General features: G+C 46.6%; 1 protein-coding gene across 1 annotated transcript in view; it reads left to right on the top strand.

Annotated features, from left to right (window-relative positions):
* The window catches only part of TGM2 (transglutaminase 2), a 71277-nt gene that overhangs the window by 25334 nt on the left and 30943 nt on the right, over window positions 1-15000 (top strand). Inside the window, exon 4 of the mRNA XM_034419407.3 lies at window positions 6283-6401. Coding sequence (XP_034275298.2) covers window positions 6283-6401 — 119 coding nt within the window. The remainder of the gene's footprint in view (window positions 1-6282; window positions 6402-15000) is intronic.

Genomic DNA, 15000 nt, shown 5'->3' with positions numbered 1-15000 from the left:
TTCCTTCTTTTATATTTTCCTTCCTTTTTTCCTTCCTTCTTTTATATTTTTCTTTCTTTCTTTCTCTTTCTTTCTTTCTTTTTCTTTCTTTCTCTCTTTCCTTCCTTCCTTTTTTATATTTTTCCTTCCTTTTTTCTTTCCTTCTTTTATACTTTCTTTCTTTCTTTTTCTTTCTTTCTCTCTTTCCTTCCTTCCTTCTTTTATATTTTTCCTTCCTTCTTTTATACTTTTCTTTCTTTCTTTCTTTCTTTTTCTTTCTCTCTCTCTTTCCTTCCTTCCTTCTTTTATATTTTTCCTTCCTTCTTTTATACCTTTCTTCCTTCCTTCCTTCCTTCCTTCCTTCCTTCCTTCCTTCCTTCCTTCCTTCCTTCCTTCCTTCCTTCCTTCCTGTACTGAGCCTGCAATCTCTGGCCTGCAAAGCGAATCCTTCACCATCGGTGGCCGAGCACATGGACCTGCTGGGCTCACATTAACAAGTTCCATCATGTGATTCGGTTTCTTCTGGCCTAGAAAGTTGCCTGAGAAACCCGACTAATTGTTGTGTACTTTGGAAACCATGGTTAGATAAACAAGGTCTTAGGACCCAGCCCTTGTGAACAGAAGGTGCCATGGGCTAATTGCACGTTGGCCGTTCCAAGTGAAGGCATCTCACATAACCAAAGAGATTTTCCCAGAGGCCAGGAAGCTTTTGCTAAGCCGGAGGAATTACAACCAGTATCTGCGTTGATGCCACCTGTTATTACCTTCGTGATTTTATTTTTCTTACCTGTCTTTTATGGGAAGGCAACTCCCAAGAGCTGCGTCCAAGGAACACACTTTCCCTGAAAGTTCAGCTAATGCACCATTGATGGCTTCCAGAGCACAGAACATAGAGTAACAGCGTGGGAGGGGACCTTGGAGGTCTTCTAGTCCAACCCCAGGCCCACGGCAGGAGATCAAAGGGCTTTTCAACTGAGATATGAGGGTGCCTCCTGCGTGAGCCTCCTGCGCGAGCTGCACTGGCTCCCGGTGGTCTTCTGGGTGCGATTCAAGGTGTTGGTCACCACCTTTAAAGCGCTCCATGGCTTAGGACCGGGGTACATACGAGACCGCCTTCTGCCGTCAACAACCTCCCACTGGCCAATATGCTCCCACAGAGAGGGGCTCCTCAGGGTGCCATCGGCCAAACAATGCCGACTGGCGACACCCAGGGGAAGAGCCTTCTCTGTGGGGGCACCTGCCCTCTGGAGTGAGCTGCCCCTAGAGCTTCGTCTTAGCCCCGACCTGCGTACTTTTCGCCGTGCCCTAAAGACCTTCCTGTTTCAGCAAGCTGGACTGGCCCAGTACGAATTTTTAAACGGGTGTATGTGTGTTTTAATTTGCGGGCCAAATTTTTATACTCGATTTTAATTGGTTTTAATTTTAAAAATCTATGTGTTTTAATAAGGCTGTACACCGCTCTGAGTCCTTCGGGAGAAGGGCGGTATAGAAATCTAATAAACTTGAAACTTGAAACTTGAAACGTGCCATCATCCTGTCCATAATTTGCCACTGAGTAAGATGGTGAAGAGGAACATGGGAGATATTTAAACACCACCACCCCTTATCCTGGGCCACTAAAATTCCCCTTTCTGCAGGACTCCCATGTTCCCTGAAGACCCCAAAGATGTTGGCCAACCAATTTCCAAGAGTCTTGGGAATTGGAGGTCCATTGTGCTTCAATCTCCAGATGAGGATGGTCTTCAGAAATCCAGAGAGGATGGCTGATCTCCTCGTGAGCATCTCTTGGGCAGGGAAGGCCAACAAGGATGAACCTGGGTCTGGGGGCTAAACCATATGATAAACAATCGAGGAGACGAGTGGTGTCTAGTCTAATGAAGAGAAGGTCTAGGGGTGATATGATAGTTATCTTCCGTTACTTGAGGGGCAGTCACCAAGGAGATGGGGTCAAAGTCCTTTTCAACTCTGTTATTCTGCAGTGACCAAAATATTGGACTCAAGTCTGACATGTTGATTGATGTTGATGTTGTTGACGTCCAGTTTTGGTCACCACAATATAAAAAAAGAGGTTGAGACTCTAGAAAGAGTGCAGCGGAGAGCAACCAGGATGATGAGGGGACTGCAGGCTAAAACATACGATGAACAGTTGCAGGAACACTAGACTGATTAGTCTAGTGAAGAGAAGGACCAGGGGAGACAGGAGAGCATCTTCCAATATTTGAAGGGCTGCCCCAAAGGAAGGGGAGTCAAGCTATTCTCCAAAGCACCTGAAGGTAGGACAAGAAGCAATGGATGGAAACTCATCAAGGAGAGAAGCAACTAAGAACTAAGGAGGAATATCCTGTTAATGAGAACAATTAACCAGTGGAACGACTTGCCTCCAGAAGTTGTGAATGCTCCAACACTGGAAGTTTTAAAGAAGATATTGGATAACCATTTGTCTGGAGTGGTATAAGATCTCCTGCTTGAACAGGGGGTTGGACTAGAAGACTTCCAAGTTCATCCCAAAGGTGCTTTTTCAAGAGGCAACTGGACTTTCTGGTTTTTCTTTGAAGACGTTTCTCTTCTCATCCAAGAAGCTTCTTCAGCTCTGACTGGATGGTGGGGAAGGGAAGGATTTCTACTCCTTGCAAGACAGCTGGTCATTTGCACTCTGCAAGGAATATCAATCCTTCCCTTCTCCACCATCCAGTCAGAGCTGAAGAAGCTTCTTGGATGAGAAGAGAAATGTCTCCAAAAGCAAAAAAAAAACAAAAACAGAAAGTCCAGTTGCGTCTTGAAAAAGCTCCTCTGGGACAACCATGACCTGGATGGCGGAGAATCTCCGTAGACCCCTACAAGGTCCCTTCCCACTCTCTTATTCTATGTTCTTCCTCACTCAAGCCCAGAGCGAAAAGCATCACAAAGAGCCTTTTGAAAGAAAAGTCTAAAATCTTAGGCGAAAGGGACTGGCGTCCCCCCCGGCCTCTCTTTCAACATAATTTCGCGAAAGGGGACTTTCCCCATGAATCATTTGCAGCAGCCGGGACCAAAACATCGAAATAGCCCGAATGTTATGCCATCTTCCTCGCTGAGCAAACAAACCAGCTCTCCGCATGTTGTTGGAATGTGCTGGCAGAGGCGGGCTGGACCGTCCCACCACGGAGGTCTAATTGACCTCTTGCAAAGAGAAAACAAATACGCTTAAAATATCTTTTATTTTAATAAAATAAAATAGGCTAGCAATGCTAGTCCTGTGAAGAGAAGGACCAGGGGAGACAGGAGAGCATCTTCCAATATTTGAGGGGCTGCCCCAGAGAGGAGGAAGGGGGTCAAGCTATTTTCCAAAGCACCCGAAGGCCAGACAAGGAATAATGGATGGAAACTGATCAAGGAGAGATTCAACCTGGAATTAAGGAGAAACTTCCCTCCAGTAAGAACCATTAACCGGTGGAACAGCTTGCCACCAGAAGTTGTGGGTGCTCCATCACTGGAGGTTTTTAAGAAGAGACTGCTCTGCCATTTGTCAGAAGTGGTGTAGGGTCTCCTGCTTGGACGGGGGGTTGGACTAGATGACCTCCAAGGTCCCTTCCAACTCTGTTAATCTGTTAATCTTAATTGCTTCAGCCCGATTTCCCCTTTTGTAAGGACGCCTGTTCCTTACTTGTACGCAATGAATACTCATCCTCTAGTCTAGAGTAAAGAATTCAAACATTCATGTCCTCCTTGTGATTATTTTTCACCTAAAGGCGTGGAACAGAAAGTGTTTCCCCCCGAGGTGTGTCTGTTCGGAAGCCAAAGATGAGTCAAGGAAAACAGGAGGACAAGGAAAAGGGACAAACACGTTAGGAAAAAAAGGAGCCTTTTCATAGGCGAAGCAGCCTCTCCTTTTGACCAATTTTAATTCTGGCGCTTTAATTCTAACGTTTAATTGTGTTTAATTTAATTAGAATTAAATTAGAGTTCACGCATTGGTTCTAATTAGACAATTTAACTAGAATTAATATTTGGATTCTAATGTTCCGTTATTCGATATATTCGATATTAAATTAATATTTTAATACTAATGTTCTTTTATTCTGTTGTTGTCTTTATGTGTACATGTAGTCCTTGACTCAGGACTGCAATGGAGATCAAAATTTCCTTTGCTAAGCGATATAGTTGTTAAGTGAGCTTTGCCCCATCTTACAACCGTTCTTGCCGATTCACCGTTGTTAAGTGAATCACTGCAGTTGTTCAGTTAGTAAGCCGGTTGTTAAGTGAATCCGGCTTCCCCCATAGACTTGGCTTGTTGGAAGGTCGCAAAAGGGGATCACGTGACCCCAGGGCATTGCAATCGTCATAAATATGAGTCAGTTGCCAAGCGTCTGAATTTTGATTGTGTCCATGGGGATGCTGTAATCGTCATAATTCAGAAGTGGGTTTCAGCAAGTTCTGACTAGTTCTGGAGAACCGGTAGCGGAAATTTTGAGTAGTTCGGAGAACCGGTAGTAAAAATTCTGACTGGTCCCACCCCCATCTATTCTCTGCCTCCTGAGTACCAGCTGATCGGGAGGAAATGGGGATTTTGCAGTATCCTTCCCCCAGGAGTGGGATGGGAATGGAGCTTTTGCAGTATCCTTCCCCTGCCACGCCCACCAAGCCACACCCACAGAACCGGTAGTAAAAAACTTTGAATCCCACCACTGTCATAAGTGTGAAAAACATTGCCGTTGTCACTTCCAACAGTCCCTTAAACAAATTGTTGTTAAGTTAAGGACTGCCTGTACCATTTTATATTTTAATATGTCATTCTATACCACCCAGGGCCCCTCTTTGAGGGAGGTGGGGAGTTCAGAAAAACGGACAAATACATAGGTACATATTTGAAGTCCAGAGGGGTTGGACTAGAAGACCTCCAAGTTCCCTTCAACGTTGCCATTCGGTTACTCAAAAGACCCAGGGAGGCCAGCTCTGGCAGCTTGAATGGGAAAAGATGAGGCTGGAAGGTTTCCAGGGGCCTCTCACTTCTCCGGTGCCCTCACGGAGGCCATTGCAGGACATCCTGTTCCCTGGTTGAACCCTGTCCTGGTTTCCTGGAGACTCCCCCAGCCTTTGCCCTAAAGACCGGCCAGATCAAGGGAAGAGGAAGTCCCACTTGGCAGTGGTGGGACTTGGAGGAGCGAACGGGGCCTGATGGGCTTCCAAGATCTTCTTGCTGCTCTCCCAGGCAGATGGCAGGAAGAGGGGGCAGGTTTTGGAATGGCAGATTCCAAAAGTCAAAACCCAGCTAGGGAAGTGCTAGGAGGGAGGGGAATTGGCAGAAAGGAAGAGGAGGAGGAGGAGGAGGAGGAGGAGGAGGAGGAGGGTCAGGTTTCCTCTTAACACACCCAACGGAATCAACACTCCCAAGCAGGCATGTTCCTCAAAGTACAGATTTATTAGGCATGTCATATTGGCACATCTGGGGAAAAACTGACTCTGAAGGATCTGAGGTTTCCCCCACCCAAATCAAACACGAAAGTTCTTTCCCCCCTCCCCAGGTCACACATCTGTGACATGGTCCAATCAGGTTGCAGTCCCAATCCTGGCTGGCTTTGGTCCATGCCTCTCCAACACCTGGTAGAGTGTCCTTGGCTCCCACGGGAAAGAACTCTCTGAGTCTCCATCGTCAGACTTTCAATGGCATCATTTTAGCTGCCATCTTGACTTTTTTGACCTGCCCTGTGGACATCCCTGGGTTATCTTTACCTTCTGGGGTCAGACTGAAGGCTACATATTATCCCCTTGTCCAAGTGTCCAAGGACAGCTGAAGTCCGACTGACTTTCAGAACTTCATGGAGAACCTCAAGGGATGATCTCAATCAACCTTGAAAACATGATGTTATTTTTCATATCATGAGTCTGAGAGAAGCCCCCCCTCCTCCATACGAACCAACCCCACACAATTTTGCGTCAAGGGGATTACTGATAAACTAATCAATTCCCATTATCCTCACCTTCCTGAAGCTTTTCTCCGCTGCTGATAAGAGGAAATCTCTGTTTTGCCTGACAGCAAAGAATGAGCAAGCTCTATTTTCAGGAGAAGTCATCTGTCTTTCTTCATTCTTTGCTTCAAGGTGGTTTCTTTCAGGTTGGCCTTCCTCCGTGGGGCGTCCTTGGGACGTGGGCTAGATTGCCAGCTCCCGTGATCCTCACCCTGGGGGTGGGGTGGATGGCCAATGTTCTGGAAGACCAGCCCTCCAGGGAAGGTGGACACAGAGGTTCTGCAGAAGTTCTCTTGTGTCAGGGCTTCTCTCCATCCCAAAACTGCCTCCTGCATCTGAGCTTCCTTTTTTTCAACAGAGGACTCCACGTACATGGAGAACAATGAGGACCGGGTTGAGTATGTGTTGACCCAACAAGGCCTGATCTACCAAGGATCGAAGGACTACATCGTCTCCATCCCATGGAACTTCGGACAGGTGAGCTGTTCTCTTGTCCCACTATGGGTGGGGCCGCATCTCCCAAAGGATATCTGTCTGCCCCACCAGGTCAGGTGGGGGGTGGAAGAACTTCAGGTCCCTTCCATTAAACATGACCAGGACCACACTTTCTGTGGTGGCCAGTCTCTTCTCAAGATCTGAAGCTTCCCTCCATGCTGTTGGCTTTCCAGAAAACCATAAAGACCTGGATTTTCATCCAGGAACAAGGCTAGGAGTGAAGAGAACCCCAAATGTGCATGCAGATGTGTTATTGATGGGATGTTGTGTCACTGGGATGCCGTATGTGATGTAGTTGTGGGGTTTTCTGGATTTTGTTTATTCCGATTTTGTGAATGATGCGGGGAAGTCACCTAGGACTGTTGTGCATAAGAGAGACAGCCTTATAAGCATTCTAAACCAATCAATCAATCTTCTAGGCATGGTCAAAAACCCCTTATGTATCTTCTCACCCATCTTGAAGGTTGACTATTTCATTTTGGTGTCATTCAGTTGAGGGGGGTGAGGGGAAGGAGTAGAAGGGGTGTCGGTCTATCTCTCTATAATCTGTTGCTGCTCATGAGGATAGTTATTATAACTGGATATCTATCTATCTTTTATCCCTATCTATCCATCCATCCATCCAATTTCTCTATATCATCTATCAATCCCATCCATCCATCCATCTATCTATCTATCATCTCAATCATCAATCAATCATATCTATCCATCTTTCTCTCTCCCTCTCTCTCTCTTCCTCCCTCCCTCCCCCTCTCTCCCTCTGTTGAAGTCCACAGTTCTTAAAGTTGCCAAGGTTGAAGACCCCTGCTATGGAGGGCTTTATAGGTCACAGCCAGCACCTTGAAGTGGACCTGGTACCAAACTGGCACCCAATATACTGTAGTTTGCGGAACAGGGGGGGTTATATTTGTCCTTCTCTAGGCTCTCAAAATCGCTTGCGTGGCGACATTCTGCACCAGCGGAAACTTCCAGATACTCTTCAAGGGTAGCCCCACGTAGAGCCCCTTGCAGTAGCCAAGGCAGGAGATGACCAGGGCAAATTATGTGGAGCAGAAAAAATCACCATCACCCCGATTCCATTTCCAGAGAGTCCTTCCGTTCAGGAATTGCAGCGTTCCTAAATGCTCATTCCGCAAAACAGATTTATTTATTTGTGAAATGTTTTGGCCATCCATCTTACCACAGGACAACTTTGCTAAAAATATATATATATATATGAAGGCCCCACTGTGTACCACAACACGCAACCCTATTTTTAAACATTCAGAACTAGGAAAGTCATTTAAAAATATATTTGGGTTTCTTTTTTGGGGGGAGGGAGACATGTTTGGTGGCGTTTCGGCACCCAAGTAACCAGCCAACCCAACCATCCGTTGGGGAATTTGGCCATTTGTCAACACTGTCTCCAGGTTTCCACAAATGCTTGGTGGTGTTGACACTTTGCAGTCAACCTGACTAGAGCGAAGCAGCATTAGGGCTGTTCCAGATGAGTGCCAACCCATCGTTCAAAAGCAGCCGAACGGGAATGGATAGGCAAGGGGACAGGCACCGCATGATTCCCCAAGATAGTTCTCAACAGCTTGCCAGGTTTGGCCGGTGATCCAGATCTCCAAGTTAGGAATCAGCTTTAACAGATTAACAGAGTTGGAAGGGACCTGATAGGTCATCTAGTCCAACCCCCCGCTCAAGCAGGAGACCCTACACCATTTCTGACCGATGGCAGTCCAGTCTCTTCTTGAAAGCCTCCAGGGATGAAGCTCCCACAACTTCCGAAGGCAACTTCTGTTCCATCGGTTGATTGTTCTCAGTCTCGGAAAGTTCCTCCTCATTTCTAGGTTGAATCTCTCCTTGGTCAGTTTCCATTCATTATTCCTTGTCTGGCCTTCAGATGCTTTGGAGAATAGCTTGACCCCCTTCCTCCTCTCTGTGGCAGCCCTCCAAGTATTGGAAGATGCTCTCCTGTCTCCCCTGGTCCTTCTCTTCACTAGACTAGCCGTGCCCAGTTCCTGCAACTGTTCATCGTATGTTTTAGCCTCCAGTCCCCTCATCATCCTGATTGCTCTTCTCTGTACTTTTTCTAGAGTCTCAACGTCTTTTTTATAGTTTTATAGCTTGAAGCCCAGGAAAATGTTGTGGGGTGCGTGGGGGAGGACTTAGTTTGAAAAGACTCAGCTGTCCTCTTGCCCAAAGTCCACTTGTACTCAGGGACTGGAGCAGGGCGTCCAAACTTGGCAACTTTAAAACAGGTGGACTTCAACTACCAGAATTTCCTTAGCCAGCAGTTTGGGGAGTTGAAGTCCACAAGTCTTAAAGTTGCCAAGGTTGGCCATTTCTGGACTAGAGCAGGGGTCTCCAAACTTGGCAACTTTAAAACGTGTGGAATTCAACTCCCAGAATCCCCCAGCCAGCATGCTTTGACTTCCCATGTCACCTTTCCCTTCTTCATTTATTCTTTCTTGTAGGCCAATTTAATTTTGCCAGTACTCAGTAGACTCTCTGTTCTACTAGTTTCCATGCATCTCTTTCACTATCCTTTGAATATTCTTCCAATGCCCTTTTTTTTTTTCTTCAATCATTTGATGTACTTGCAATGTTCCACGCCCACCAATTTTGCTTGGTCAGTCAAGTCTGTCAATGTAGCTGCGAGGATGAAGGGCACGATTCATTGTCATTATTTTTCTGGTCTTCCTAGCCAGGGCTTTTAATTCTGCTTGAGTCCAGTCCACTGTTCCAGCTGTGTCTCTAATGACTGGAATTCCCTAAGTATTAATTGCCTTGATGGCATTTCCTCCACTGAGTTTGGACTTTAAGATCTTCTTCACTCTCTTGATCTAGTCACTTCTAAGCTCTTTCTTGACTTCACTGTGCTTGTTGTTGTCAGTTTGAAGGATGCCCAGGTACAAATATCATCATTTCATCCAGGCTTTTGATGTTATTTCTGTAGGGCATATTGATTCCTTCAATTTTGACTATTTTTCCATGTCTGATGGTAAGCATGGCGCATTTGTCCAGTCCAAACTCCATTCCAATATCTTGACTGTACATACGGACAGTAACATATTAACATATTAACAGAGTTGGGAGGAACCTTGTAGGTCATCTAGTCCAACTCCCTCTCCCACCTAAGCAGGAGACCCTACGACATTTCTGACAGAGGACAGTCCAGTCTCTTCTTGAAAGCTTCCAGTGATGAAGCTCCCACAATTTCTGAAGGCAACTTCTGTTCCACTGGTTGATTGTTCGCACTGTCAGAAAAATTCTCCTTATTTCCAGGTTGAATCTCTCCTTGATCAGTTTCCATCCATTGTTCCTCGTCTGGCCTTCAGGTGCTTTGGAAAATAGCCTGACCCCCTCCTCTCTATGGAAGCCCCTCAGATATTGGAAGATGCTCTCCTGTCTCCCCGGGTCCTTCTCTTCACTGGACTAGCCAGGCCCAGTTCCTGCAACCGTTCATCGGATGTTTTAGCCTCCAGTCCCCTCATCATCCTGGTTGCTCTTCTCTGCACTCTTTCTAGAGCCTCAACAACTTTTTAATAGTGTGTGACCAAAACTGGATGCAGTATCCTAGGTGTGGTCTTACTAAGGCTTTATAGAGTGGTAGTAGTACCTCCCTTGATCTTGATTGTATCCCTCTGTTAATGCAACTGAGGATTGCATTGGCTTTTTTGGCTGCCTCCACACGCTGCTGGCTCCTATTTAGTTGGTTGTCCACTAAGACTCCAAGGCCCCTCTCAGAATTATTGCTATTAAGCCTGGTTTCACCCAGTTTATATGTGTACTTTTGGTTTTTCTTATCTAAGTGTAGGACTTTACTTTTCTCTACACTGAATTTCATTTTGTGAGATAGGGCCCAGTGTTCAAGTCCATCAAGATCCATCTGGACCTTGAGCCTATCTTCTAGGGTGTCAGCTATTCCTGCCAGTTTAGTATCATCTGCAAATTTGGTGAGTTTCCCTTCTATTCCCTCATCTAAGCCATTTATGAAGATATTGAAGAGTGTTGGACAACGATTCCATTTCAGGTGATGTTTTTCCATACAGTTCTCTTAGTGGTTAGTTTCCATCCATTGTTTCATGGTGGCTGAGGGCTTCTGAGAGTTGTAGTCCACACCTGATGTGAGGAATTATAATTAGGTGGATCACAAGAGGGAGGGGGGCAGAGGTATCTCAGCCTGGATATTCCGTGTGAGAGAAAGAGGCTGAAGACAGCCCCTCCTCAATACCTCCCAGAGTATATTGTAGATGCAGATAGTTGAGTGTTTACTCTGGCACGCTTTTGCCTAAAGGTGTGAAACAATAAAGAACTCAGCAGGGAAGAATTACAGCTTGTCATTCTTGCTTGAGAGCTTGACAGCTGCCCAGATTTCCATCTTGTGCTGGAACAAAGGCAGAATTTTTCCTGCTTGTTGTATACCTTGGCAACAGACACCCGCAAGGGTTCAGTGATCCTGACCTCACCGTCGAACCTGAGCTTCTTCTCAGCTCATATTTTAAAAACCACTAAAATGATTCTCCAAGTTCTGGAAGACCACCAGTTTCTCCCGCTTTATCCGATCCAGAATCAGAAGATATAAATTGCATTTCACTTTGTCCTTTCTATCAGCTTCTCTGGAGTATCCTTTTATTTGGGATACTCAGCTTCTAAAAAAAACCCTGCCCCCTCCCCAGATGAGAGCAACGTAGCTTGCTGTCCCACCAAACTGAGACGGAAGCCAGGACTGGCTATTACAAGATGTTCTGTCCGGCAGAAAGAAACACGCTGGTGTCCAGTGAACTTCCTCTTGTAAAAAGGTACATAAACTTAAAAATGAGCATTTGTACATCCTTGCCAAGGTTTGAAGGAGGGAAAGAAGGAGCAGATTCATAACTGGGGTTTATGGCGGGTCTGAGGTTTGCAGCAGGAAGTTTAGATGTTCTTGGAGACATTTGGCTCTCGGTCCTGATTTTCAGGAAGGGCAGATCAACGCACGATCCATTTTTAAAAACCTTCCTATAATCTTGCATCTAAATCCCTCTCTTAAATCTCATCCCCAGTTAATAAAAAAGGCTCTGAAAGGGCCTTTCATGGCCAGAGATAATCCTACAAAGGGAGCTTCGTGCTTTATTTATTTTTTCATTCACTCGGGTGACCTCTCCGTGAAAATGCTGAGAGGAGGGGGAGGAGAAGGAGAGCAGGGGGTGAGGGTGAGGAGGAGGAGGAGGAAAGGAAGAGGGGAGGGGGAGAGGGAGGGGGAGAGGGAGAGGAGCAGGGGAGAAGATGAGGAGAGGAGGAGGAGGAGGGAGAGGAGGAGGAGGCGAGCAGGAGGAGAGGGAGAGGAGAGGAAGAGGAGGAGAAAAGGGAGAGGAGGAGGGGAGAGGGAGAGGAGCAGGAGGGGGAGAGGGAGGAGGAAGACAGCAGGGGGAGAGGAGGGGGAGGAGGAAGAGGAAATGAAAGAGGAAGAGGAGAAGGGAGGAGGAGACCTTGATTCCCAGAGACAGGATGGGCTCTGAATCACCAGGGAACTGGAAGTGAAAACCGATGTGAACCTACTTAAGGACAGAAAAATCCCACCAGGCTAAAGGACACTCAAAACTGTTTGCATTTGCCACACAAAGCCTACACAAATATGTGTTTCCTGAAGGATGAATTTCCCTGGAGATGTTCTGATCTGGGATGGTGGTGGGAAATTCACTCTTTTGTGGAGGGATCAGTCTTTCTCAACCTTGGTCACGTGAAGATGGGTGGACATCAACTCCCAGAATTCCCCAGCCAGGATGCTCCTCCTCCTTCTCTCCCCACTCCTCAAAGGAGATCCATGTGCAGTTCCCGAGGGACCTCACCTGGACCTCACCTGGCACCTGAGGACTTGCCAGGAGGAGAGCTGGGGGCCTGTTTGAGCCCTGGTCTCCAGGCCTTCAGAAGCCATTGTGGGTCTCCTCCTCCGTCCCAAAACACCTCGAAAATGCTGACACCCCAAGAGCGGATGTGTCAAGAGCTCACGTACCACCTGGCAGACTTGGTCTGAACAAGAGAGCCATTCTCTCCTGCAGGAAATCCGCTCAGCACCACGTTGTCTTTTAGCTGTAGGGAACAAAAGACAGGTGGATGGGGAGGAACAGGCTCAAGCTCAACCCTTCCAAGACTGAGTGGCTGTGGCTCCCGGCATCCCGATATAGTCAGTTGACTCCATCACTGACTATTGGGGGCGAGTCATTGGCCCCCACAGAGAAGGCTCGCAATCTGGGAGTCCTCCTGGATATGCAGCTGTCCTTGGAGGAACATCTGACGGCTGTAACCAGGGGGACCTTTTGTCAGGTTCGCCTGATTCGCCAGTTGCGGCCCTTTCTTGATCGGGATTCCCTGTGCACAGTCACTCATGCCCTCGTCACCTCTCGCCTTGACTACTGCAACGCTCTCTACATGGGGCTCCCCTTGAGGAGCACCCGGAGGCTCCAGCTGGTCCAGAACGCAGCAGCGCGGGTAGTGACGGGAGCAGCATGGCGCTCCCATGTAACACCGCTCCTGCGCGAGCTGCACTGGCTCCCAGTTGTCTTCCGGGTGCGCTTCAAGGTGTTGGTTATCACCTTTAAAGCGCTCCATGGCATAGGGCCTAGCTATCTGCGAGACCGCCTGCTGCTACCGACGACCTCCCAACGACCCGTGCGCTCCCACAGAGAGGGCCTCCTCGGGGTGCCATCAGCCAAACAATGCAGGCTGGTGACCCCCAGGGGGAGGGCCTTCTCTGTGGGGGCACCTACCCTCTGGAATCAGCTCCCCCCAGAGATAAGGAGAATCCAAGACCTCAGTGCCTTCCGTCGCGCCCTTAAAACCCATTTATTTAAACAAGCCGGGCTGGCTTAAGATGAAATTTTTAACTGTTTTTAAATGTTTTAAACGTTTTTAATTGGTAAATGAGTTTTAATTGGGCCAAATTTATATATCTTTTAATTGTTTTTAATATTTGTTCTGCATGTTTTTTTAATCTGGCTGTACACCGCCCTGAGTCCTTAGGGAGAAGGGCGGTATAGAAATCCAATATAAAATAAAATAAAAATAAATAAATAATATTTTTCTTTCCTAACAAAAGGAAAGTTGACTTTGTGCCAGAGAGAACTTGGGGAAGGGCAGAAGAAGAGCTGGTCTAAAACTGGATCAGGCCAATTGCTCTTCTAACTGGATCCATCAGATCCAGAGAAGCCTAATTTTTATAAGTGCAGTAAAAAGGGTAAAATATGAGACAGATGATCTAACTGTGAGATGGATCTATAAGCATGTTCTATGTGAATCCAGATCAGATCAAATCCAATCAATCTGACTGCACCTAGAGGGAACAACAGAATAACAGAGTTGGAAGGGACCATGGAGGTCTTCTAGTCCAGCCCCCTCCTCAAGCAGGAGACCCTATTTCATTCCAGACAAATAGCCTCCAGTGATGGAGCACCTACAACTTCTAGATGGAAGCCATTCCACTGATTAATTGTCCTCACCGTTAGGAAGCTTCTCCTTAATGAACGTAACTTTTCTTTTATGTACACTGAGAGCTTATGCACCAAAGACAAATTCCTTGTGTGTCCAATCACACTTGGCCAATAAAGAATTCTATTCTATTCTATTCTTAGTTCTAGGTTGCTTCTCTCCTTGATATGTTTCCATCCGTTGCTTCTTGTCCTTCCTTCAGGTGCTTTGGACAATAGGTTGACCCCCTCTTCTTTGGGGCAGCTTCTCAAATATTGGAAGACTGCTATCATGTCACCCCTAGTTCTTCTCTTCATTAAATTAGACATACCCAGTTCCTGCAACCTTCTTCATATGTTTTAGCCTCCAGTCCCCTCATCATCCTGGTTGCTCTTCTCTGCACTCTTTCCAGAGTCTCCACATCTTTTTTACATTAGGGTGACCCAAACTGGATGCAATATTCCAAGTGTGGGCTTACTAAGCCATTGTAAAGAGGTATTAACTCTTCACGTGATCTTGATTCTATCCCTCTGTAAAATGCAGTTTCCATCCGTTGCTTCTTGTCTGACTTTCAGGGGCTTTGGAGAATAGGTTGTCCCCCTCTTCTTTGTGGCAGCCCCTCAAATCTTGGAAGGCTGCTGTAATCCACAGGGCTCCATCCTGGACCTTTTTGGAAGGGCTTGGAAGTGACCGAGGACACACTAAGTCCGCAGATGACACAAGATTAGGTGGAATGACTAAGGCTTCCAGAAGAGGCGGAGAAGGTTCAAAACATCGAGACAGACTGAAGAGTGATCTCAAACGGACAGAAGAAAAGTGAAGGCCCACATCTAGGGAGAGAAACATGCAACGCCTGACTCTAGTGTGGTGAAACATGACTTGGCAGCTGTCCATGGGAAAGGGGTTGGGTGTCCTTTGCAATCAGAAGTTGAAGCCCAGCCAGCCCTGGGATGCAGCTGCTAAGAAGGCCAGCCCTATTTTTAGATGTATCAACAAGCGCATAAAGTCCAACATATGAGAAGGAATTGTCCTTCTCTACTTTATTATATTTTCCTTGACTTGACTCTAGTATTCTGTTTTAGTTTCATAGAGACATGGAATCTTAGCAGAGGTGGGTTTCAGCAGGTTCTGACCAGTTCTGGAGAAC

The sequence above is a fragment of the Pantherophis guttatus genome, chromosome 3 (genome assembly GCF_059756535.1).
Source record: "Pantherophis guttatus breed Tessera chromosome 3, ASM5975653v1, whole genome shotgun sequence".
Lineage (NCBI taxonomy): Eukaryota > Metazoa > Chordata > Lepidosauria > Squamata > Colubridae > Pantherophis > Pantherophis guttatus.
Note: the sequence above shows the minus strand (reverse complement) of the source record. Positions and strands in the feature narration are given on the sequence as shown.